The sequence below is a fragment of the Ranitomeya variabilis genome, chromosome 6 (assembly GCF_051348905.1).
Source record: "Ranitomeya variabilis isolate aRanVar5 chromosome 6, aRanVar5.hap1, whole genome shotgun sequence".
Lineage (NCBI taxonomy): Eukaryota > Metazoa > Chordata > Amphibia > Anura > Dendrobatidae > Ranitomeya > Ranitomeya variabilis.
This window is the reverse complement of record NC_135237.1, coordinates 24,038,903-24,065,906: the sequence shown is the minus strand read 5'-3', so window position 1 is coordinate 24,065,906 and position 27,004 is coordinate 24,038,903. Positions and strand designations below refer to the sequence as shown.

General features: G+C 37.7%; 1 protein-coding gene across 1 annotated transcript in view; it reads right to left on the bottom strand.

Moving 5' to 3' along the window:
- Positions 1–4,038: 4,038 nt before the first annotated feature.
- MEOX2 (mesenchyme homeobox 2) overlaps positions 4,039–27,004 on the bottom strand; it is an 82,470-nt gene continuing 59,504 nt past the window's right edge. Inside the window, exons 2-3 of the mRNA XM_077268070.1 lie at positions 21,652–21,824; positions 4,039–8,839 (exon numbers count right to left, since the gene is read on the bottom strand). Coding sequence (XP_077124185.1) covers positions 8,615–8,839; positions 21,652–21,824 — 398 coding nt within the window. The 3' untranslated portion in view covers positions 4,039–8,614. The remainder of the gene's footprint in view (positions 8,840–21,651; positions 21,825–27,004) is intronic.

Below are 27,004 nucleotides of genomic sequence, written 5' to 3'. Positions count from 1 at the left end.
CCCCTGTTTTATCATGTTACAACTCAATCATTTCCTTCCCCTATATCGACAGGAACCTCTAATGGATGTCTGAACTGAGGGACCTTGTGTGGGGTAAGTCAAAAGTGGATCTGATGTTGCTGGGCGCAATATGATTCTTCAGATTCTTGCTGGGTATTTTTTATCTCTAAATCTCCTTTTAAGCATCTGTGCTTCCTTAAAAAAAAGTCTTTAATTTTTTTCTAATTCTTCTGCATAGGCCATATGGGATGTTTGTGATCCACTTCGAATAGCGTCCACTTGAAAATTCCAGGTAGCTGTTTACAACGACTTCTTAAAGAAAGTCGAAGTGTGAACAGTGCCCTGCTCATCCTTATAGATTGTCAAATCCAAAAACTGAATTTCAGTTGTGGAAAAGGAAAATGAAAATTCTAATACACAGGAATTGTTATTCAATTGATGAACAAAAGATTGTGTTCCTTCTGGGGTCCCAGTCCATATAAAAAAAAAGTCGTCTACAAACCGTCAACAATACAAGATGTGACCCACCGGCAGTGAGGAGTGAGCAGACTCAAAGAGACCCAAGAATAGGTTGGCATAACCAACAAAACCCATTGCACAGCCCCTCAACTGCCCGTAGTACTCACTCTCAAACAAAAAATGTTGTGCTCCAACACAAATCTGATACCATCCAACAAAAAAATGGCTTAGTTGTTGGACAATGTTTCAGAAAATGTTCGATAACCCTAAGGCCCAATTCATGTTTCATGTTGGAGTAAGGTGAACTAACATCTAACGTGAAAAATGAACTTTAATCCTTTCAATTCAGAGATAGGATGGGAGGAATCTCGTATATGAGAGGGTAGTTTGATAACATGAGGTTGTAAAAATAAATCAATATAATTATATAAGTCAGCTGTAAGGTTGTCGATTATCTACTTTGACACCCAAAGGTCTAAATGAATGTTTAGACTATAACGTCCAGTGAGGATATTTTTGGATACTACAGCATCATAATTTGTCAAGTTTTTTATCATGTTTGGGTTTTTATTTTTTATTTTTTATTTATAGTGGATCTTCTATAGAGAATATTTCAATGTCTGTTCAATACAGGTGAATTAATCAATTAGGACTGTGAGAATTCTCAATCAATAAGATTGTGAGGTCAATACGGACAGTATAAATGATGGCATGTATCATTCAGTCTGTATGAGGCTGATGAAGGAGCTCGGTAATGCAAAGCTCAATACATTTAAAGTTTTAAACATTAGAATCATTTCCTTGAATCCTCGTCAACGCTCCTGGAAGCCCAATTTTTGTTTTCCTTATCTGAAAAAAATATTTGAACAATAATTTTTTGAGGCTATTGTTTTCATCCATGGTTCATTTTTTTAAACTTTCTTTTTTCCTATTTTTTTACAAACAAATTTATCACAAAACTACAAGTTAAAGTCAATGGGAAATAGACCATAAGACGTAATACATTTTTTTAATGTAATACTGGTCGTAACCATCTCCTGTTTGGAAGATTTACACAACAGTGAATGAGGATGAACTGGGCCAAAAAAATAAATTAAATCTTTTAATCACCTTCACTTGGCATGATGGAAACAAAATTAAAAAATAGGGAAAAAAAATTGGATTAAATTGTTATTTTTGACAGATCAGTAAATAGATAATTTTTGGAAATCCCGCTCTGTTATTATTAGAGAAGAGTTTAACGACTTTTTCAATGAGTTGGCTGGAATGATCTGTAGACCATATCAGTCCTGGGAATTTTGGACCCTCCTGAGAACTTTGTTGTAGTGTTTACTCTTCAACCATAGAGAACATATTCAGGTCCATTTTTAATTACCTTAATGGAGAATATCCTCAAAAAACGTAACAGATCGTGGTGAACAAATGAAAGAATTGGACAAAAAACTCTGGTGGGAATAGGTTAGAGGTCCTTCCTCCAAACCTGAGAATGAGATCCAATGTTTCCCCTTGTGGAGACTGACGAGCCTGACATTCCGAGGTAAGTAGACTTATAGGCCATGCAATGACCCTCTGGAAATTAAATATGCAAATTGCCTCTTTAGCGAGGGAGGGGACTTGAACTCTAGCGCCCCCTATTGGAAGAAACAATCCTAAAACTCATTATCAGCCCTTTAATGAACCTTGACACGTGACTTGGGATAAAAGCCACACCAGAATCTCAATTTGCAGACATGTGTTTCAGGGTGTTGCCCCTCCTCAGTGCAAAGCAAGAGATCTGATTTGGTTGTAAGAGAGGTGTCTGAATGGGGCATAACGTTTCTACCTGTGGACAATGACATGCCTTACATGTTGATGTATGGAGACTTTTAGGCCAAAGATTCTGGCTTTTGCAAATCATATTATCATGCCCACAGGGACATGATAACATGCAAAGAGGGACGACTAATCTGGGGAAACTAACGCCCCATCCACTGGTCAAAGGCCTAATTACCAAAAGAAAAATGTAAGTTGCAAAAAATACTTTTTTAAAACATGTATTTAAGTGAATAACATTATACAGGGCTGGTTGGGCTGGGAATTTAGTAATACATATGTGAATGCTGCTGGATTGGCGGTCATGGGGGATCTGACAGAATCCCTTTAAGTTCCTTATATCAATGTTTTTTATGTAGTTTTGAGTTGCATTGTTATTTTTCTTCCTATCATTCTAAACCATCAGCAAGGTCTAATATTTTCTGTAGGAATTATCCTATAAGAAAAAGACCCTATTAACAAGCAGCTGGCTCCCAGGTCCTCCAAACGGGGGTGACATTGTATTTTCACATGTTTTCGACTGATTCATCAATTGCAACTACATTTTTTAGGAAATGTACTTTTGTTTCCCTGTGTACTGAATGTATGCCTGAAATCTTTGTAAAGTTTTGTGAAATTCTAGCAAATCTTGTGACTTTTTGTGCTAAAATGTCACAAAAAAGATAAAACATTTTTGTTTTTGCTCAAAATTGATAAACCATATGCCTCGTTTTGAAGAATATAGTGATAAAACAGCAGAGAAACTTAGAATAACCCTGCAGATGGTGAATCGGGCCCTGTTTGTATTGTTTCTTTAGTGTTTTATGGCTCTCTATCTCTGAAGCTGAGCTGTCAGATGTGACGTCCTCTCACTACCTAGATGCGCCATAAAGTGGCTGCTGCATTCCCTGCCTCGGCTTTTGTTCAGATTCTAAGACTCTCCTGATTGACTTTGCTAGACCATGTGATGTGCAAAACACTATGGAGAAGCCCACCCAGCTGTCATAAAGGTCGAATTGAACTGCAAATAGTTTGAGTTTGCCAGATCCAGTGAATTTCTAAAAAAAAATTACACAAATTAAATTTCCATTGAATCAATTCATTTCTAAAATATAGTCAAACAAATTTGAGATAATGGACAGATAAAAATGTATTATCACTTTTATTTTTCAATCTGTTTTCAATATGATTAGATTGAGAATGATTGCTGAACCACTGGTCCTATTTGATAATCCTTAAAGTGAAACTGTCATTTTAATTTTTATTTAATAAATGAATAGTTTACAAAACAACTTTGTAATATAGACTATCAGGGAAATCTGCTTTTTTCTCCTCCTGGATTGAGCTTTCTTACTCAATTCATGGGTAAAATCTGCAAAATTTGTATTCAGTGAAGTCAGATTTCCCCATTGCTGAGATAGAAGATGACTGTTGGTGCTTTAAAAGTTCTATGGAGAGTAAAGGGGAGGAGCTAGAGGCAGATACAGACATTCTGCAGCTAGTTCTGCTGAAACAATAGTTACAGATCTCCATAGAACTTTATGAGCAATATCTGTCAATTATCTTAGTAATGGGAAAGTCTGTATTCACCGAAGACATATTTTACTCAACAACTGAGAATTTTGAGAATTAGTGATCAGTTCGGGAGGCGATGAAGTAGATTTCTTTATTAAGTTATATTACAAAGTTTCTTATTTTCACATGTGCTATTGATTCCTGAAAAAATAGAACAATAGTTACTAAGTTCATCTTTGTAGAAAAAAAGACAAAGAATGTTCCACTCTAATTAAAAATTATGTTTTTATTGAACATTTTTACAAAGTACAAACAATATTTAGCTATGTCTTGTCTTGTCTTGTCCATGTTCTTGGTAAATGAGAGTCAGTTTCTAAAGCATACGTATATATACACACAGCCAGAGTGCAACCTTGGCCAATTCTAGGCCATGAAAGGCTGCCGTATTCTTTTCCTTATGTAAACCAAATATTTCACTGCCTTGCAATCAGGATTCCCAACCAAAGTCTGTGACTTCTAAACCAGAGGGTGATGGTGGAGATTTATGGAATTAATGCAGGAAAGTGTGTGATGGTAATGATGATCTAACCATCACATTTACCATTTCATAACCTTCTTGAAAACCAGAATATTTTTTTTATTATCAATCCTATTGCCGTCTGCAAGTCTTCTAAAAGAGAGAGTAGGACATTTATTATCTACATTCACAGAAAAGAGTGTTCCCAAAGTATTCAAGAAATCTCCATTGAGGGATCTTTAAGAGATTTAAAGCCCTGTAGACGTTTGAAAAGATGAAATCCAATAAAATGCTTTAAAGTGGTTTCCAAGAATTAGATATTATTGATAGCTCATCAATATCAGATCAATGGTGGTCCTAGAGATGTTATCACCACTGATAAACTTGAACCAGATGCGGAGGCTATTAGAAGTACAATTTGTATGGATCCCGAACAACACAGCTCCATACAATTTGTAGTTGTGTTTTCTAGGTACTGCACCTTAACTCCCATTCACTTTAATATGAGTTGAACTGCAGTACTCGAGAATGGCCACTACACAGTCCATTAACTTTTACTTGCTGAAATTTTATTTTTTAGAAATACATTGTAAAAAAATAGAAAAAAGTTTAATAAACCATGGCTAAAAAATCTTATAAACATTTAATGTTCATTAAATTATTATTTTTTATTTATTCTTGATTGGCCCTGTAATCTGTGCACTTCTGGTGTTTATACGATTGGGTAATAACTGCTTGGTGTTGGTACCGCAATGGGTGTCGGAACAGCCCCAATCTGATGGTAATGACCTATTCTATGGATAGCTCATCAATATATTAGTCCTGGACTAACTTTTTAAAACTATATGATAGTCTTAATTATATAGAACCTCAAAAATCACTGAAGAACCATTGTGATCAAAAATACTCATCAAAGATAGTCTCCAGATGGGGGATTTTGGGAAGTTCTAGACATCAATGTTGAATTTCTAGAACCATTTTCAACATATTGTAATTATCATTCAGTGCAAAGTAAAAGTTGAATCCCACTAACCCTAAGTTCCCACTGATTCAGACAACCATGGTAGGTACTAAAAGAGGATTGTGGTAACATGGGATCAGTGTGTTCATGGCTGTGATTGTAATGATGACCATGTCTGCCAGTATATTAATATTAATATAGTTGCTTTATTTGTTAGGGAAGGGAGTATAGTGCATAAAAATTGAGATGTTGCTCAAAAGTTGACAACCCCTTTAAGTTTTACATTTCTTCTCATAGGTATTATAGCCATTTTCCTAACTCTGATTGGTTATTATTGGTCAATTATCATTCTCTTTGGTTGAGTCCAGAAGGAAAATTAAAGAAAACCCTTAGAAGATATTACCCAAATCCATGTAAAACGAGCAGATTGACTGAAGAGCATTGTAAGACATGTATGTACAGAGCTGAGGATTCTTCTTTTTTTGTGTGTTTTTTGTTTTTATTAGTGTTTTTTACTGTTTAAAAGAAAGTTGGAAAAATTTCCAAGGGTGAGGTTCAGTTAAAAAATATTACCAAAATGATGACTGTTTTTGAGGCAGCGTAAATGTTTTTCTTTTTCTATGAAAACGGCAAATAACAAAACTTGCATAACTAAAGCATATAACAATGTAAACTTTAGAGACCGTCTTGAGTAAAATGTAAAACATCTCTTTTTTGCCTGGTATGTTTCCTTATCAACGTAAAAAAAAAAATTCTTCTTGCTGCTTCTCATAAGTTATTTAGTCGTTGACTAAAAAATATTAAATATCAATAAAAGTGCCGTTAATACTACTGTCTTGACATATATATATATATATATATATATATATATATATATATATATATCACAGTAAACTTATTCTAATTAAAGAGACAGCACACTTGCCTCTGCTTCCTTCTTGTGACCATCAGCAGTCAAGTCTGTCTTTAGATGTTTATCGATAGATCTGCAACGACTTGATCAGCAGGGGTTCAATCACTGGGATGTGTAGTCCCTATGATCGGGTAGACTGCTTTAAATATTTACTTTCACAGGGTATATAGCCATGACTCTGCATCCCCATATTTTTTATGAATGTAGAGGCTGCTGAATGTACACAACCCTTGAAAGCAACTTTGTACATTTTCTTTACGCTTTTTCCCAAAAATGAAGAATCTTCCTTAAGAAATGTATTATAATTTCAAGACTTTTTGTTAATCAAATGTTGTACACATTCACACCATGACAAAATTTGTGGAACACTATGGGAAATTTGCATTAAATTCGGTGTAATATAAAGCTAGATTTCCAGCCCATAGTCATCATCATGAAAATATTTTACAGTATTGGAATGTTCCAAACCAAATGTATCATCCTTGATAGCCGGGACACGGTGATTTGGCAAAGACGTGTTCATCTATCTACAGATGCGATAGTTTTCATTTCTCTATTTTTTTTTCTTTTTGTAAAGTTGTTGTTTTTTTTTAATTCTAAAATTTTAGATTTAAAAGGAACCTGTCCCAATGTTAAAAAAAAAAACTTTTATAAATAAGAAAAGTTATTATAATAGCCTAGTGGAATCTTGCCAGGGAATACAGTTCTTCTCTCGAAATGTTTCCCAAAGTGCCAAATGTGAGGTCTTAAAAAAGAGCACTTCCTATTTGGTAGAATCAAATGGTGCATAATCTGATCCCTCTCAGCCAGTCAACAGGTCACCAAAGGATCATGTGATGCAATCTGTTTCTTGTTTCTTATTTTGGCCATTTATCAAGAATTTCAGAAAGGGATAAATGGGACCAAACAACTGGTCAATACGTTTGATTCTCTGTGGTTTCCATTCACAGGATTTAAATCTGTAGATTGGTATAAATGACTCTTCCACTACCACGACCCAATAATAACAAAAGAATAAAGCACAAAAGATACATTTTTCATTTGTTGGCAACCAGCACACTCATCGGTAATGGAAAAAAGGTCCCCATGATTGAGAAAAAAATATCTAAACTGTCCAAAATCTTTAGTATATGGCCATCTTAAACAGGTTGTTGATCCCTTAAAAATTGTTGTAAAAGCCATCCATCTTGCTTGAAATAAACTGAGTTTTTCCACTCGTCTCCCAGCACTGTCGGATCCCCTACTGGTTGTACTTCTTCTGGTTGGATGGGAATAAGAGCACTGTAGCCAATCACTGGTCAAGGTGCAGACCAATACGCCAATGGTGAAGCCAGTGGTCACTTGTGTGTCCGTCTGAGAAAGAATGTCTGAAGATTGGTGGGGAACCGAGGCAATGTTGACAGGTACTCAATTAGGCAAGTGTTTTCTAGATTTTTTTAATTTCTTCAAAAATGTTTTAAACCCTTAACAGCCTCTTGAAAGTGGCCATGCATTAAAGATTTTGAATAGTGTTGCTCTTTCAGGGAACCATTTTTTGGGGGGCATATGCCAGTATGTGTCCCTGCCGGGACAAGGGCTAAATATAGGACATAAATAAAGTCATACAGTGTCACATGATTTTTTTAAGAGCTGCTGATTGGCTGAGAGTGATCATGTGATATATGGCTTCCTTCCCTGCTCTAAAATTGACTATTTAGTGATGAAATTACACCTTGAGCATCGCCTCTAAGGGCTTCACACTAATAGGGGACAATTTATAAAGGGAAAATGTCGAGGCATTGCCCAAAGCAAAATTTTAAAATTAAGCATTGCCCGAAGAAAAAATTTAATTTCTGTTATTTTTTTTCAACCTTATCGGTATGGACCCCACGCTCAACTTGACTTTTACACCCTTTCTGTTACTGATTTCCCCATGGAGTAAGTTGTAGTTGAGGGTGATAAGGCAGGTGTTGGGTATCGGAGGGGCCGCACCAAAAAAAATGACTCTAATATGCACAGAAAATTTTGATTAGTGTAAGAAAGTGAATTTTTGAGTAAAGCTTAGGATGCTGAGCACCAATGATTTCCTATACTGTGTCAACTGCCTACATTGCCTATCTTGTCCCTGATCCATCCATCATTGTAAAACTGAACCACATGTACTTAACATTTCACAAAAATTAGAAAAACATGGCTACTTTCTTCCAAAAATGGCAACTCCCCGGCCCTCCTTTGTCTGGCATTGCAGCTCAGCTCTTCTAATTTGTACTGAGCTGCAATACCACTCTCAACCTGCAGGCAGATGAGGCGCTGTTTTTCTAATTCTGGATAATCCGTAAAGACTAAAAATCTTTTTTTTTTTTTTTTTTAATGTATTTCCCAAGAATCTCTGAGCTTGACGCATCGACAGAGCCAGTTTATTCCACGTTCTTTTCTTTCCTGAGAACGAAACTGTAGCAGAGTCTCTTTCATGTGAAGATCACAAGTGAGCGTGTTCCGAGCTCTGATCGCTGTCACGGCTGTCGTCATTGGCTAGTGAGTCAACCGTGTGTTGAAGGTTCGCAGCTCCGATCCCAGACAGCTCGGAAGGTAGTAAAGTTCCTTTTTTGACATTGACCAGTTCTTTTTCTCGCGCGGCGGCTCCCTGCTGACCTCCCTTCACTCGCTTCCACTTCATTCTACGATTTTGAAACCAAACTTTCACCTTTATAAAAAGAAAAGGAGGAAAACAATCAGTTTATTAAATAGGTGGAAATAAAACGACAACACTTTGACTCTCATTAAACTTTTTGTTAATGAAAAACTGCAGGATTCGCTTGGCTGAAGAACTTGGAAAATTTCAAATTTCTAGATAATTTTCGATCTTTGTAATATTATTTTTGAAGTGGTAACATTAAAGTAGACACAGCTAGGATTTTAGGTTTTTAGTTAAATAGATGGAAATATAGATAAATAATAGATAATAGATGCAATAGATAGATAGATAGATAGATAGATAGATAGATAATTGATACAGTAGATGATAGATAGATAATAGATTATAATAGATGATAGATAGATAATGGATAGATAATAGATCATAGATAATAGATGATAGATAGATAGATAGATAGATAGATAGATAATAGACAGATAATAGAAATATAGATAGATAATAATAGATACAGTAGATGATAGATAGATAGAAATATAGATAGATAATAGATACAGTAGATGATAGATAGATAATAGATTATATATAATAGATGATAGATAGATAATAGATGATAGATAATAGTTAGTAATAGATAATAGATTATAGATAATAGATAGATAATAGATGATAGATGATAGATAGATAATAGATGATAGATAGATAGAAATAGAAGTATAGATAGATAATAATAGATACAGTAGATGATAGATAGATAGATAATAGATTATATACAATAGATAGATAATAGATAGATAATAGATAGATAGATAATAGATAATAGATAATAAATAAATAATAGATACAGTAGATAATAAATAGATAATAGATGATAGATAGATGGAAAATAGATAGATACATAATAGATGATAGATAGATAATAGATAGATAGATAGATAGATAGATAGATAGATAGATAGATAGATAGATAATGGATAGATAATAGATGATAGATAGATAGATAGATAGATAGATAATAGATAGATAATAGATAGACAGATAATAGATGATAGATAGATGATAGATAATAGATGACAGATAGATAATAGATAATAGATAGTTAATAGATGGATAGATCATTTCATTTTCATCTTGGGTAACTCTCTTGGGTGCACAATCTTCTACTTGCCACTGTAGATAGATAGTAGCTATGTATTATATATACCCCTGCACACTGATGGATATATAGAACAGATATCACGTCTTTTAGGGTCTGACTCATGTCACATTGCTCAGCTTTCTTACTTTGCACTATGTTAATAACATTGTGCACTGGGCACCAGTCTTCCGAGTCACGCTCATTACTGGAAACGTTAGGCGATACAGCGTTATTGATGTGGAGTATTTATTACAGAGAGCCGTCACTGGAGCTGTCAGAATTCCTCCCGGACGTCAGGACCAAGCAGCTTCTGTTTCTCTACAACTCATCAGGCTTCTCCCGGGGCCTCTAACACAACAAGTACTTGGAAGTTATTCCCTGGGCACCGGGCACATTTCATGTCTCACCGTGCCCTTCGTAGTGGGCAATGCCCAGAAGTTCTTTTTCAAATGTAGAGTTTCCATTATTACAGAAGTGCACTAAACCCCATCAGACTGTAATAATAAATATGACCCATTTCTTATATTTCTAAAAACAAAACTCAATTAAGCAAGGCCTGTCATTTGCTCTAAAAGTGTAATGTTCTAACTGGTATTAATTCTGCTGTTCTCCTGAATCCGGAGATGTTTTTCTTTTGTTCCTGCTCCTCTCCATTCTTGAAATAAGGTTCCATCTTCCCGGTGTAATAATGCAGTATTTTAGGCAACTGGGCATGAACCTCTAGAAGACGCTCACAGAGAAGATAAGTATAAGTACTCAAATTCCCCAAAGAATAGGGACATGCCATATTGCCAGAGAATTAGAGGCCATGTGTTAATGAAGGCGAGGAGGAACAGAGCTGTAACCCACTGCTGTCTTTTGTGCAAGGCGGCCAACATCAATCAACTATCAAGGGAAAGTGTAGACACTTGGGCACCAAGACCTAGAGATGAATTATGAGAGTACCATGCATCTCAGAGTTAAATCCAATATGCCACCAGAATCCTGGGAGCCCTCCACACACACACCTGGGTCACATCTTTCTCTAGCTGTCCCAGATACTGAGCTATTGAGACTGGCTCTCCAGAATCACTTTGCCGACCCAAGTTTCTCCATGTCGGTCCAGCCCCAACAAACCCATTGAGACGTCAGTTGTCCCGTTTGGACCTCCCACTAGGAAGTTATGATCCATCCTAGATATTGAGAATAATTTCAGCTAGGAGGTCGGAGGAGGAGATTTCAGTCAGGCCCAGAGGGGCAGTGGCAAATATGGAAAAGGGGAAAGCTAGGGGTTCAAAGCTAGTTACACACCTTTAGCCAGTGTCATTGTTCTGCCGTGGAAGCCATGTCACGTCACGCGTGAAGACGGACCAGAAACTATGAAAGTACCTGTAGACTCGAGCGCTTCCCTGGTGCCCACATGTTTTAAGAAACGGTAACTTGACACATACAGCTTACTGCAATCCCATACCTGCACCCTACCTTTACCTGTACTTCTGGCTACAATGTATATTACTCTGTATATAACTGTATTTTCTAGTGTGCCTTTCGGCAATTAAAATGTCAATTAGTTTTGGGCTGCTCTTTTATCTCGAAACCCGATTTCCCACATCCGTGAGTCCAGCTAGTACTTATATGCTTCCTGGGGTTGGTTTCTGTCCCGATATATGCTTGATAACGGACCAGGATTATATCTAATGAGGAACTGGTGGCAGTATACTGTTCTGGTGTTATTGGGGGATCCTAACAGTGACAGACCAGAGATTTATATATATATTCCTAGCCTGGGACTGGTGATATACAGCTCTGGCAAAAACAAAGACGTGTTGTCAGAAGTTTATAGAATAAAAGAACAATTTACATTTTACCTAAAAATATACTTATAAAGAGAAAAATCATACAAACTGAAGTGGTTTCTTAATTTTTGCCAGAGCTGTATATACCACCCTCACTGCAGGGTGCCTCGATAACCAGTATGTAACAGGGCATCCTCTCCGGCAACTACTTGTCCTAGGTGCAGCTCCCTGACTGACCTGTGGGTACGGGGGGCGCCAGAGAGCTGTAACTGTGTAAGCTCTGTCACAGATTGGTGACGGCAGTGGGATTCCGTATCCCCCTCTCTCATTTTTTCTCACAATCAGCTGTAATTATTGAGGAACCTGATAATAAGTGTTCAATTTCCCTACAGCTCCTCTAAAGGAGAAATGGAGCATTACATGTCCATAGGAATCAAAAAGCAATCTTATAGAGGGTAAATACAATGAAATACAAAAAGACTCTTTTAGTTGCCTTCCACTCTGCCTTACACAATATAGTTACCGTAGGTCTAGATGGCCCCATTAACCATCGATCCATCAACCAGCGATCACACGATCTCCCGGTCCTTTAGCCGAAGAATTAGACGCCACCTGCACACTGATCTGATCTGGATTGCTAATTTTTGCTTTTGCCTTTTCGTTTTTTACTCCTTCTTTTGCAAGAGCCATAACGTTTTTTATTTTACCGTCAACAAAGTGAAAAGAGGACTTTTTTATTTTGGGACAAGTAATAGTTTTGATTGATTCTGCGGTTGATTTTTTGTGGTTGTTCTTATGTTCTTCACTGTGAATTAAAATGTAACTATCAACATGATTCCACAGATAAGTACAATTACAGCAAACCCAAATTTGTGAAGTTTTAGTTTTATTTATGTGATTTAAAAAAAGAATAGAAATTTGTAAAATAAAAAATTTAGTTTGTGTTAACATTTTCTTAGATCCATAATATTTCCATTTTTCCATCGATAGATCGGTAGGAGGACTTGTCATTTGCATTTTTATTGCTGACATTATGGGATACATATTACGGTCAGATAGCATTTTTTTGAAGGAGGCACGGGACTAAAAAATGGTAATTCTGGCATTTTAACTTTTACATTTTTTTGCCTTAATGCGTTTAATGGGTAAAGCCATTTATTTTTAGAGTAAGCATCAAGGAGGAAACAATCAAATTCAGTAGTAAAAAGGAAGACTGGTATAGAAAAAATATGGGAAAAAACTTTTGATACAACTATTAAAAACTAAATTAATTTATCAAAAAGTAAAAATAATAAATAAATAATGATATATATTATATTATTATATTATTATATATATATTATTAATTATATATATATATATATATATATATATATATATATATATATATATATATATATATATATATATACCTTTAAAATAGATAAGTTCTAATGTTTTTATACTAATATTTATTAGGACATTCAATCATTTTCTTTGTGGCTGGAATGTAACTGTAGCTTCTAATGTTGCAGTATAAAGGACTACGAGTAAATCATAAATAGTACATCGATCTATCAGTTACATCTGTTCCCCAGAATCTTCTCTTTTCACTTAGTCAGCTCCTTGAGTCACCCTCGTGTCTACGAAGTGCTGATTACACTGCAGTTACTGGAGCAGGATGCAGAATGTGAATCTACGGGCGGGCACGCAGGAGAGGTTTATATATAGACCGCTATAATTATCCTTCATCACCAATGCCCAGATACCCGCAACTAACTCACAATATTAATAGATAGGAAGGGATACGGAGATTCTCAGTTCATAAAACTTTCTAAGGCTCATTAAGATCTAGATAAATTAAGGTTATTCCTAAAATCACAATATAATTGGTAATTAATTGTTGGATATTAACAGTACCTGAAATTATATATCACTATTCTATCATCTACACTTTATGTTGGTCATAGTATAGTATTAAAAATATATATTCTTGTACATAGGGGCAGTATTATAGTAGTTATATTCTTGTACATAGGAGCAGTATTATAGTAGTTATATTCTTGTACACAGGAGCAGTATTATAGTAGTTATATTACTGTACATAGGAGCAGTATTATAGTAGTTATATTCTTGTACATAGGGGCAGTATTATAGTAGTTATATTCTTGTACATAGGGGCAGTATTATAGTAGTTATATTCTTGTACATAGGGGCAGTATTATAGTAGTTATATTCTTGTACATAGGAGCAGTATTATAGTAGTTATATTCTTGTACACAGGAGCAGTATTATAGTAGTTATATTCTTGTACATAGGGGCAGTATTATAGTAGTTATATTCTTGTACATAGGAGCAGTATTATAGTAGTTATATTCTTGTACATAGGGGCAGTATTATAGTAGTTATATTCTTGTACATAGGGGCAGTATTATAGTAGTTATATTCTTGTACATAGGAGCAGTATTATAGTAGTTATATTCTTGTACACAGGAGCAGTATTATAGTAGTTATATTCTTGTACATAGGGGCAGTATTATAGTAGTTATATTCTTGTACATAGGAGCAGTATTATAGTAGTTATATTCTTGTACATAGGGGCAGTATTATAGTAGTTATATTCTTGTACATAGGAGCAGTATTATAGTAGTTATATTCTTGTACATAGGGGCAGTATTATAGTAGTTATATTCTTGTACATAGGGGCAGTATTATAGTAGTTACATTCTTGTACATGGGGCAGTATTATAGTAGTTATATTCTTGTACATAGGGGCAGTATTATAGTAGTTATATTCCTGTACATAGGACCAGTATTATAGTAGTTATATTCTTGTACATAGGGGCAGTATTATAGTAGTTATATTCTTGTACATAGGAGCAGTATTATAGTAGTTATATTCTTGTACACAGGAGCAGTAATATAGTAGTTATATTCTTGTACATAGGGGCAGTATTATAGTAGTTATATTCTTGTACATAGGAGCAGTATTATAGTAGTTATATTCTTGTACATAGGGGCAGTATTATAGTAGTTATATTCTTGTACATAGGAGCAGTATTATAGTAGTTATATTCTTGTACATAGGGGCAGTATTATAGTAGTTATATTCTTGTACATAGGAGCAGTATTATAGTAGTTATATTCTTGTACATAGGGGCAGTATTATAGTAGTTATATTCTTGTACACAGGAGCAGTATTATAGTAGTTATATTCTTGTACATAGGAGCAGTATTATAGTAGTTATATTCTTGTACATAGGAGCAGTATTATAGTAGTTATATTCTTGTACATAGGGGCAGTATTATAGTAGTTATATTCTTATACATTGGAGCAGTATTATAGTAGTTATATTCTTGTACATAGGAGCAGTATTATAGTAGTTATATTCTTGTACATAGGAGGAGTATTATAGTAGTTATATTCTTGTACATAGGAGCAGTATTATATTAGTTATATTCTTGTACATAGGAGCAGTATTATAGTAGTTATATTCTTGTACATAGGAGCAGTATTATAGTAGTTATATTCTTGTACTTAGGAGCAGTATTATAGTAGTTATATTCTTGTACAGAGGAGCAGTATTATAGTAGTTATATTATGTAGTTATATTATTGTACATAGGGGCAATATTGTAGGAGTTATATTCTTGTACTTAGGGGCAGTATTATAGTAGTTATATTCCTGTACATAGGAGCAGTATTATAGTAGTTATATTCTTGTACATAGGAGGAGTATTATAGTAGTTATATTCTTGTACATAGGAGCAGTATTATATTAGTTATATTCTTGTACATAGGAGCAGTATTATAGTAGTTATATTCTTGTACATAGGAGCAGTATTATAGTAGTTATATTCTTGTACTTAGGAGCAGTATTATAGTAGTTATATTCTTGTACAGAGGAGCAGTATTATAGTAGTTATATTATGTAGTTATATTATTGTACATAGGGGCAATATTGTAGGAGTTATATTCTTGTACTTAGGGGCAGTATTATAGTAGTTATATTCTTGTACATAGGAGCAGTATTATAGTAGTTATATTCTTGTACATAGGAGCAGTATTATAGTAGTTATATTCTTGTACTTAGGGGCAGTATTATAGTAGTTATATTCCTGTACATAGGAGCAGTATTATAGTAGTTATATTCTTGTACATAGGGGCAGTATTATAGTAGTTATATTCTTGTACAGAGGAGCAGTATTATAGTAGTTATATTATGTAGTTATATTATTGTACATAGGGGCATGTTATGGTTCTCAATGGCAAGAGAACATAGCCCAGCAAACATACGAACTAGCTCTTGGAAGGATGGAAACTAAACTGACCATGAACTAAACCTGCCGCACAACTAACAGTAGCCGGGTAGCGTAGCCTGCGTTTTATCCCTAGACGCCCAGCGCCGGCCGGAGGACTAACTAATCCTGGCAGAGGAAAATATAGTCCTGGCTCACCTCTAGAGAAATTTCCCCGAAAGGCAGACAGAGGCCCCCACAAATATTGGCGGTGATTTAAGATGAAATGACAAACGTAGTATGAAAATAGGTTTAGCAAAATTGAGGTCCGCTTACTAGATAGCAGGAAGACAGAAAGGGCACTTTCATGGTCAGCTGAAAACCCTATCAAAATACCATCCTGAAATTACTTTAAGACTCTAGTATTAACTCATAACATCAGAGTGGCAATTTCAGATCACAAGAGCTTTCCAGACACAGAAACGAAACTACAGCTGTGAACTGGAACAAAATGCAAAAACAAACAAGGACTAAGTCCAACTTAGCTGGGAGTTGTCTAGCAGCAGGAACATGCACAGAAAGGCTTCTGATTACAATGTTGACCGGCATGGAAGTGACAGAGGAGCAAGGCTAAATAGCGACTCCCACATCCTGATGGAAACAGGTGAACAGAGAGGATGATGCACACCAGTTCAATTCCACCAGTGGCCACCGGGGGAGCCCAAAATCCAATTTCACAACAGGGGCAATATTATAGGAGTTATATTCTTGCAAATAGGGGGCAGTAGTATAGTTATTTTCTTGTATATAGGAGTAGTATTATAGTCCAATGAACAAAAGCAATCCAGTTTCATGATACCAACAATTTATTTATTCCAAGGGGAAAGAGTACAACTTCAAGTGGATTTGTTAAAATATAATGATACAAATATAAAACATCAATGCATTTCAGGTAAGCACACCCTTAGTCACTACTTTAGGTATCTTTCAGGTGAGGGGATCCAGCACCATATGCACGCATTAATTTCCCATCCAGGGTCAATGGAACTGAACTTCCAAAGAACAGGGATCCCGGATACCATGCAAAAAGATCAGGCCAATTGTGGAGAATTGTTTAGAAAGAAAAAGGTGGCACTCACCGCCTCTTAGATGACTTTTTTGTTAAGAAAAAAGAATACATAGTTGCAGGAGTGAATGGAAGTCAGTATGTCCGCAGTGAGTTCCATTCACTTCTGGAACTATGTTTTAACTCTTTTTTTTTTTTTAAATATAAATGTATTTTTGGGGATGGTGAGTGCCACCTTTTTCTTTCTAAAAAATTCCTAACACAGTAGTTGTACTTATTTCTTTTAAAATCCCAACTCTCTGTAATACAGGAAAGTCTGCATTAATAAAGTCTTCAAAATGAGAGTGTTTTTATAAATTCCAACCGGAAAGGTTTTTAACATCTGTGTGTGTCTGTGTATCTGTACGCAGGGAGATATATGGTAAGGCGCACATATATATCATATAAAGCTACATACTATAGGTATAAATTATGTGGAGGATTGAAAACATTTGCTTTCTACACTTTTGATGAGTTGCGGAAACTCCCTATTTCCTTGGCACCTGACATGCGCTCATAGAAATATATTGATTTAGAAATGTTTTCCTGGTCATCTGCTCCACATTTGTGGCTAATACTTTGCACATTGAATGTCGGGCATTTGTGGTCAAGTACGTTTGCAATAGAATCAACTTGAATCGTATTTTTGTATCTTATTTAGGAATTGCCCTATAAGCTATTTACTGATATATTATTATTATTATTATTATTATTATTACTAGAATTTCCTTCTTTATACAGAACAGAAGCCCAATGTCAGGGCAATAAAATAAGACATTTTACCGTACACATCAAACATAATACCCAACATGACAAAAACACCATAGTAACAATATCGCAGCACTCATCCCCTGGCCACTGTTTTCAATATGGCCCTTGAACAAGTCCCTTAAAGGGATTGTCTACATTGGACACACCCTTTTTGCTAGACACACCCCCTGAAAATACCCTCCCTATAGTGGGTCCTGTTGCTGTAACACCAAGCAGCTGTCATCTTTGAAAAAAATTGTCAGCATTTGTTTTATTTCACTGCAGCGCCTCCACAGAGAAAATGATGCATTACACTGGTCTAATTAAAAATTTATGACAGAGGGCAAGAGAGAGCAAGGGAGAGAGATAAGGAGGGAGAGAGAACGAGAAACAGAGTGAGAGAGGGAGAGCGACAAAGAGCAAGAGAGAAAGGGAGAGCAAGAGAGAGAAAAAGAGAAAGAGAAGGAGAGATAGAGATAGAGAGCAGGAGAGTGAGAGAGGAAGAGTGAGAGAGCAAGAGAGAGCAAAAGAAAAGGATAGAGAGAAGCAGAGGGATAGTGAATGTGGAAGAGAGAGAGCTAGAGCGAGGGAGGGAGGGGGAGAGAGAGTGTGAGAGAGGGAAAATGAGAAAAAGCAAGAGAGAGATAGGGAGAGCAAGAGAAAGCGCAAGACAGAGAGAGTGAGAGAGAGAGGGAGAGCCGGAGAGAGAGCAAGAGAAAGCGGGATAGAGGGAGCGAGAAAGAGAGCGAGAGGGGGAGAGAAAGAGCAAGAGACCATGAAAGAGAGGGAGAGTGAGAGAGTCAGAGTGAGACAGGGAGAACCAGAGTTAGAGAGGGAGAGCAAGAGAGAAAGCAAGATAGAGAGAGAAAGAGATAAAGAAAAAGCAATTAAACTGTCGAGAGAGATTAAAGAGAATAAACTGTAGAGAGGGAACTTTCAAGAGTGAGAATGAACTAGTGAGGGTGAGAGAAAAAATTGTTGTAGTAGAAAGAGAACAACCTGTTGATAGAATGAACTATCGAGAGTGAGCAAAGGAACTGGAGAGAGTGTGAAAGAGAATGAACTATGGAGAGTGAAATGTCAAGAGAGCATGAACTATCGAAAGAGCAACTGAAATGTGGAAAGATAGAATGAACTGTCAAAAGAGAGAGCATGAACTATCAAGATAGAGTGGACTGTTGAGAGAGTGAGAGAATGAACTTCATAGAGAGTTATCTGTAGAAATGTCAATGGCTGCTCCCGCACGCTCGGTGCCTCGGGGTGATCCTAGACTCTGCCCTCTCTTTCAAGCCTCTTATCCAAGCCCTTGCCTCCTCTTGCCGATTCCAACTCAAAAACATTTCCCGGATCCATGCATTCCTTGACCATGAAACCACAAAAACACTAGTGCATGCCCTTAACATCTCCCGCCTCGACTACTGCAACCTCCGACTCTCTGGCCTCCCCTCTAACACTCTGGCACCCCTCCAATCCATCCTACACTCTGCTGCCCGACTAATCTACTTGTTTCCCCACTATTCCCCAGCCTCTCCCCTATGCCAAGCCCTTCACTGGCTTCCTATCACCCAGAGACTCCAGTTCAAAACACTAACAATGACATGCAAAGCCATCCACAACCTGTCTCCTCCATACATCTGTGACATGGACTCCCGTTGCCTACCTACACGCAACCTTTGATCGTCTCATGATCTCCTTCTCTACTCCCCTCTTATCTCCTCTTCCCACAACCGCATCCAAGACTTCTCCCGTGCTTCCCCCATACTCTGGAACTCTCTACCCCAACACATCAGGCTCTCGCCTACCACGGAAACCTTCAAAAGGAACCTGAAGACTCACCTCTTCCGACAAGCCTACAACCTGCAGTGATCCCCAGTCTACTGAACCGCAACATGACCAGCTCTACCCTCTCCTAGTGTATCCTCACCCATCTCCCGTAGACTGTGAGCCCTCGCGGGCAGGGTCCTCCCTCCTTATCTACCTGTGTGCCTTGTTTTACTCATGTTTATTGTACTTGACTATATTTGCCCCGTTCACATTTAAAGCGCCATGGAATAAATGGCGCTATAAAAATGTATAATAATAATAATAGAAAAAGTAAACTGTTGTGAGTGAGAGAATGAACTGTTGAGTGACTGACAATGAATTGAGGTGAGACAGAGAGTTGGAGGTTTTATACATAATGCTCTTTTATGAGAAAATGATATTTCTAAATTGGCGACCATTGAACACCTGTCTGAAGGGATCTATTGGATCACTACAGACGTTCAGCTTCATTTGCTTACAGTAATTGTGAGTGTGCTGCAGAGAAAAACATAGTTCTCAATAACTTAAGGCTGCATTAGTCTCACCCCACTCCTCTGGAACCCCCTCTATTCCTTCCTGAAAACACTACTTGTTAGTGAGGCTGGCATTGAGCAAATATGGAACTGTGATATTTTCGACTGTTGGCAAGTGTGGAGCTGCAATACCAAGCACAGTGTCATGCCATTGTATTCGATCCCTTGAGCCTCTGTTCTGTGGTTGGCTTCCGTTTCTGCCGAGCCACAGGAGACAACCCCTTTTCTCTGGGTGTTTGGGTTCGCTTTTATGGCTGCAGTCTGTCTAGTTTAACACAGGTGTTTTCATTTCTCATCCTATCACCTTTTGGGTGCAGCTTTATATTCTGTCCCTCTGCTGGTGTTTCCTGCTGGTGATAGATTCATTTGGATGTTCTGACATTCTGTTGATGTTTGGAGCTGGTCTATGAACTGTCAGCTAAGGATTTTCACTTTGCTGTTTCTTTGCGATTATTAGGAATTAATAGGAAGTACCATATATTTGCTAACAGCACTTGCTTTTTTCTTTGGTATTTTGTTACTTACTTTACTCATTTTGGGATCTTTCCTTTGTTCAGCACACTTCTCCTCTTGTAGGTAATTCACACTCTGCTCTGCCCTCCGGTTCTATAGGAGGAACATGAAGCAACTTGTGGGCCTTTTATGCAGTTTAAGCCAGAGTTGCCATCTCCTAGTCTGTGGTTAGGGCTATCTCTGCACCCGCAGGCTCCAATAGGAAATGCAGAGCCAGGATATCTAGTCTGTACAGGATTCGGAAGGGTCTGTTGCAGTGTATAACCTATTTTCCCTAGTGAGTTGCTACACATGCATAACTATTTTAGGAACTGTTAGGGCCATTCAGGGTGAGTTGCAGTCGAGTGGGGTGCCATTACGCTATCTTAAATAATAAGGTATGGACAGACAAGGGACACATTAAGGCTTTTACCAGTCTAAACAGGGATTTGTCTGGTTCAGATTTTTGTCCCCCTGATTTGTTTGCTGCTTTTGTGCTTGTGCAGTCATAACATACAGACACTACAGGATTATTGTATATGGTTTTCAAATATTCTTTTCCATTATAACTAAGGCTGTGGACTATGGGCAATGTGAGACCAGCTCTGTATTATGCTGGATTCAGTAGCAGCTTCTTGGTACCGGAAATTATGTGAGCAGACGAACAGAGACAACCACAGCCCTGCTGCCCCTATTCCATACATATCACCCATTTTGTACAGTGCAAATGTGAAAAGAGAAGGTGGAAACTGTAAAACCATTTCTATATTCTCTCCATGTTTCCCTGCAGTCACTAACTGCCAGGAAGCCAATATTCAGCAGAATACAGGCTGTTCTGTACTAGCCGGTATTCTGCCTTAATTTCAGGTGCGGAGAGGCGCAGGAACAAAAGAAAAACGTTGACGGATTCAGGAGAACAGCGGCATTTACACCAGGTAAAAAAAATACATATTTATGACAAATGATGGATCACCTTATAGTAACGCCACAGTGCTGTCATTTCTTATACCATCCAACCCAAGCCATATAGAGCCCTCTTACGTGGAGTACCTGTCTTTCCGTAAGATCCAGGTTTACAGCTATTTCATATCGTCTCAACCGGGTCAGGTAGTTATGATGAGCGAATTCCGCCTCCAACTCTCGGATTTGCTCTTTCGTAAAGGCCGTTCTCTCTTTACGAGGTTTACTATTTACATCGGACTTATAACTTCCTTCCTGGGAATCTGTAAATATATTAAAAAAATAAATAAAAACTCAACTTCTTACATTTTTTTTATTTAAATTAAGTGAAAACCAGGCATTGTATTATGTGAATGTTTTTATGTTGTTTTTAGGTTAGTGTGTCATAGCATTATGCTTCTTTTTATTGCGAACATATGTGTAATATCCAAGCAAAACTATAAAACTTAGAGAAATACACATTATATCACTGTGAAAATAAAATGTAATGCCCATCTCCCACCGAGTAATTCAGCTCCATCTGCTGCTGAACATCCATGCCAACTTTCCATATTGTTTTCAGGGAGATTTGTAATGCACACATGCAGCCATAACGAGGCAAGAGAAATTTTTGAGCACAACCCATTCCCTCTTTTTACAGCCCACATTCCTTTCCTACAGACATCACACCCCTGTAAATCTCATGCACCTGAAGGAAGGGCACAAAAATGGGAAATACCTGGAGCTGGAGCACCAGACCTAAAGGACAGGCACTATGGGGGGCACCTGACCTAATGCAGGAGCACTGTGGTTGACATGAAACCAGGGCATTGTGGGGGACAGTTGACCTAAAGCAAGGGCACTGTAGAGAGCAGTTGACCTGAAGCAAGGGCACTGTAGGGAGCAGTTGACCGGAAGCAAGGGCACTGTAGAGAGCAGTTGACCTGAAGCAAGGGCACTGTAGGGAGCAGTTGACCTGAAGCCAGGGCATTATGGGGAGCAGTTGACCTGAAGCAAGGGCACTGTAGCGAGCAGTTGACCTGAAGCAAGGGCACTGTAGGGAGCAGTTGATCTAAAGCAAGGGCACTGTAGAGAGCAGTTGACCTGAAGCAAGGAAACTATAGGGAGCAGTTGATCTAAAGCAAAGGCACTGTAGGGAGCAGTTGACCTGAAGCAAGGGCACTGTAGGGAGCAGTTGATCTAAAGCAAGGGCACTGTAGGGAGCAGTTGACCTGAAGCCAGGGCATTATGGGGAGCAGTTGACCTGAAGCAAGGGCACTGTAGAGAGCAGTTGATCTAAAGCAAGGGCACTGTAGAGAGCAGTTGACCTGAAGCAAGGAAACTATAGGGAGCAGTTGATCTAAAGCAAAGGCACTGTAGGGAGCAGTTGACCTGAAGCAAGGGCACTGTAGGGAGCAGTTGATCTAAAGCAAGGGCACTGTAGGGAGCAGTTGACCTGAAGCAAGGGCACTGTAGGGAGCAGTTGACCTGAAGCCAAGGCACTGTAAGGACACATGACCTAAAGCAGGGACCTGTTGGGGTACTTGACGTAAAGCAGGGTCAGTTGACTTAAAGCAGGAGCAGTGTGAGGGCACTTGACCTGAAGCAGGGGCACTGTGGGGGAAACTCATCTAAAGCAGGGGGACTAGAGGGACACAGAACTAAGGCACTAAAAAGGAGGGAAATTACCTAAATTAGGGCCACTTAGGGGTGGATTCTTGAATCAGAGGGTGTCGGGTGCAGAAACAATAAAGTATACAGGACACTCAGAACACTAGAGAAAGGAGAACTGGAGAAGAAGCACTAGATAAGAGGAATATTCCCTTGGGGTTTTGGGGGTAAAATTAAGGTATATATCATTATGCTGAAAATTCAGCCAAGGAAGAAAACAAGGAGAAGTACATGATTAATATTTTGGGTTGCAGAAAGGCCAACTCTGTCCCCCCAGATGAGTCTGATGATCAAACATCTTGGTGCCATACTCAAGAGATGTTTGCCCAGGAGTGCTGATTTTTCCACCTGGGAGACTTTCCCACTTTTTCTGGAATGTATGAGGATTAGACTCCTCTTTTTTCTGTGAGTCTTACAAACAATTGGTAAAATTAAGTCACATAGCTTCACTTATTCACAGTTTTTCCTCCAGAGCTACACTAACTTTTATCATTGAGAGAAGTTGAGCCACTGTGTCTGGATAACAGCATATAAGGCTTATCTTTCCCTCTTTTCATCTGTAAATCTTGAGTATTTTCTGGCTTCTTGTAAACAAATGTTATAGTGATTGAGCCTTCACACTACAGCAGTCGTATCCAACGGGACATTTTGTACATTAGCATGCTGCGTGATTGCAGATAGTTTTGTATGTACTCCATGTGCCACCTTTAAAACCCAATAATCCCGCTATGCACCATTGCATGTGGTGTCGGTCCTTATTTCATCATATTGGAAAATTGGGTCCATATAAAATAAAAACACAAGAACAGAGCTTTAAAGGGTTAATTCCATCTTCATAAATTGATATTGTCGGATAGTTCTTAGAAATGCAAGCAATTTTGCGATTTACTATTTATTACTGTTTTCAGCCATTTTTGAGATATTAACAGTTTTCTTATGTTTACAGGTCATTACCTTGTTGACCAACCACCGATTCTAGACAGTAACCAAAAGAAAAGTGTTTATATCTCAAGAACTGCTAATTTTAATAAGCGATAAATTGAAAAAGTGCTTGTATTTACAAGCTCTATCTAACAGCTATCTACAAAGATGGTAAAAAAAACTCTTTAAACCCTTTGCCCCAAAGCCTGTTTTCACCCCATATGTGGAGGAACTCTACTGTTTGGGCGCACAGCAGGGCTCGGAAGGAAAGAAGTGCCATTTGACTTTTTGAATGAAAAATTTGCTGGAATAATTAGCGGACACTCTGATGTGGCTAAACAGTGCAAACATCCCACAAGTGAAACCACTTGGGAAACTAGACCCCTTAGTGAACTTATCTAGATGAGTATGGAGCATCTTGAACCCACAGGTGCTTCACAGAAGTTTATGACGTAGAGCCATGAAAATAAAAAAAAACACATTTTTCCCAGATAAATCTTTTTTAGCTGCAAATTTGGCATTTTCATAAAGGTACAAGGTAAAATTGCTTCATACAATTTGTTGTGCCATTTCTTCTGAGTGCGCAGAGGCCAAATATGTGGAGGAAAACAACTGTTTGGGCGCACGGCAGGGCTTGGAAGGGAAGGATCGCCATTTGACTTTTTGAATATAAAATTTGCTGGAATAATTAAAGGACACCATGTCGTGTTTTGAGAGCCCCTGATGTGCCTAAACAAAGGAAACCTCTCACAAGTGGAACTGTTTTGGAAACTAGACCCCTTAGTGAACTTATCTAGATGTGTATTGAGCACCTTGAACCCACAGGTGCTTCACATATAAGTTCACTAACGCAGAGCCTTGAAAATAAAAGAACACATTTTTCCAAGATAAATCTTTTTTAGCTCCTAATTTTGCATTTTCATAAGGGTAACAGGAGAAATTGCTCCTACAAATGTTGTGCAAATTCTTCTGAGTGTGCAGATACCCAATATGTGGAGGAAAACAACTTTTTGGGTGCATGGCACGGCTTGAAAGGGAAGGAGCGCCATTTGAATTTTTGAATGTAAAATTTGCTGGAATAATTAGCAGACACCATGTCGTGTTTGGAGAGAACTTGATGTGCCTAAACAGTGGAAACCCCCACAAGTGACACCATTTTGGAAACTAGACCCCCTAAGGAACTTATCTAGATGTGTATTGAGTACCTTGGACCCACAGGTGATTCACAGAAGTTTATAAAGTATATCCAAGAAATAAAAAAATCACATTTTTCCCACAAAAAATCTTTTTTAGCTCCAAAATTTGTATTTTCACAAGGATAACAGGAGAAAATTTGTTTTGCAATTTCTCCTGAGTTCACTGATACCCCATATGTGGTCGAAAACTAATTTTCAGGCACAGCACAAAGCTCAGAAGGGAAGTAGCGCCATATTACAGTGCAGATTTTGCTGCACTTGTTTGAGGGTGCCATGTTACACTGGCAGAGCCCCTGAGGTGCCAGAACAGCAGAAGCCCCCATAACTGACCCCATTTTACCAATTAAACCTCTCAATGAATTCATCTAGGGGTACAGTGATTATTTTGATGCCCCAGGTGTGTCACAGAATTTTATACCATTGGGCAGTGAAGAAAACATAATGTACATTTTTGCCGCCAAGATTGTGTGTTAGCCCCAAGTTTTGCATTTTTGTACTGGAAAAATGGTAAAAATGGCACCAAATTTTGTCCCACAATTTCTGTTGAATGTAGAAAAATCCCCATATGTACAGTACCACTTTGCCATACGGAGAGACTCGGGAGGGACGGAGCCCTATTTGCCTCCTGGAGCGCAGATTTTCCTAGAATAGTTTGCAAACTATATATAAAGTGCCCCTAAGTGATAGAAAAGCAGAATCCCCCATCAAGCGACCACACTTTGGAAATTATACCCCTTTGGGAATTTATCTACAGATGTAGGGACGATTTTGACTCCATGGGTGTTTTTCGGAAATAGGCAGCAGTGGATGTTGCTGACTGAAAATTGCAAACTGCCGTTGTAGTGACCAGTACGTTGTAGTGACCAGTACGTTGCAGTCACCAGTACATTATGCCTAGCTCATGCTTCTGGAGACATGCACCTGTAAATTAGGCGGGCTCTCATCACTACAGAAATGCCAAACATATGGGCACTAAATGTGTTCAGGCACACTGGGATAAATGTGCACCGAGCCTCAATGCGATCTTTGGGAGGCAGAATGAAAACATCAGCAGCATGTGAAGAATTGGTTTTATTTTTTACACCCTTCCTTGTGCAGTATAAGTGATTAGGTCACTTTAGTCTTCAGGTCGGTGCGATTATAGCGATACCAGATTTATATCTGGTTTTTATGTTTGACAGCTGTCACACATTAAAAGATACTTTTTACTGCAAAAACTAGTTTTTCGCATCCCCATATTTTGAGAGTTATAGTTTTTCCATGTTTCGGCCGATAGAGTCATGTTATGGCTTGTTTTTTGCGGGACAAACTGATGTTTTTATTGGCCCATGACATTTTTGATCGCTTTCTATTCTTATTTTTGGGAGGCAGAATTAACAAAAATCAGCAATTCAGGAATTGTTTGTGTGTTTTTTATGCCGTTCCGCGTATGGTAAAATTGATAAGGCAGCTTTATTCTTTGGGTCAGTACAATTATAGCGATACCCCATTTATATTTATTTTAATTTTTTGGCGCTTTTACACAATAAAAACTATTTGATATTAAAAAATATATTTTTGCATCGCTTTCTTCTAAGAGCTATAACTTTTTTAATTTTTCTGCTGATGAAGCTGTATTGCAGCTTGTTTTTGGCGGGACAAGATGACGTTTTTAGAAGTGCCATTTTTGTTTACAT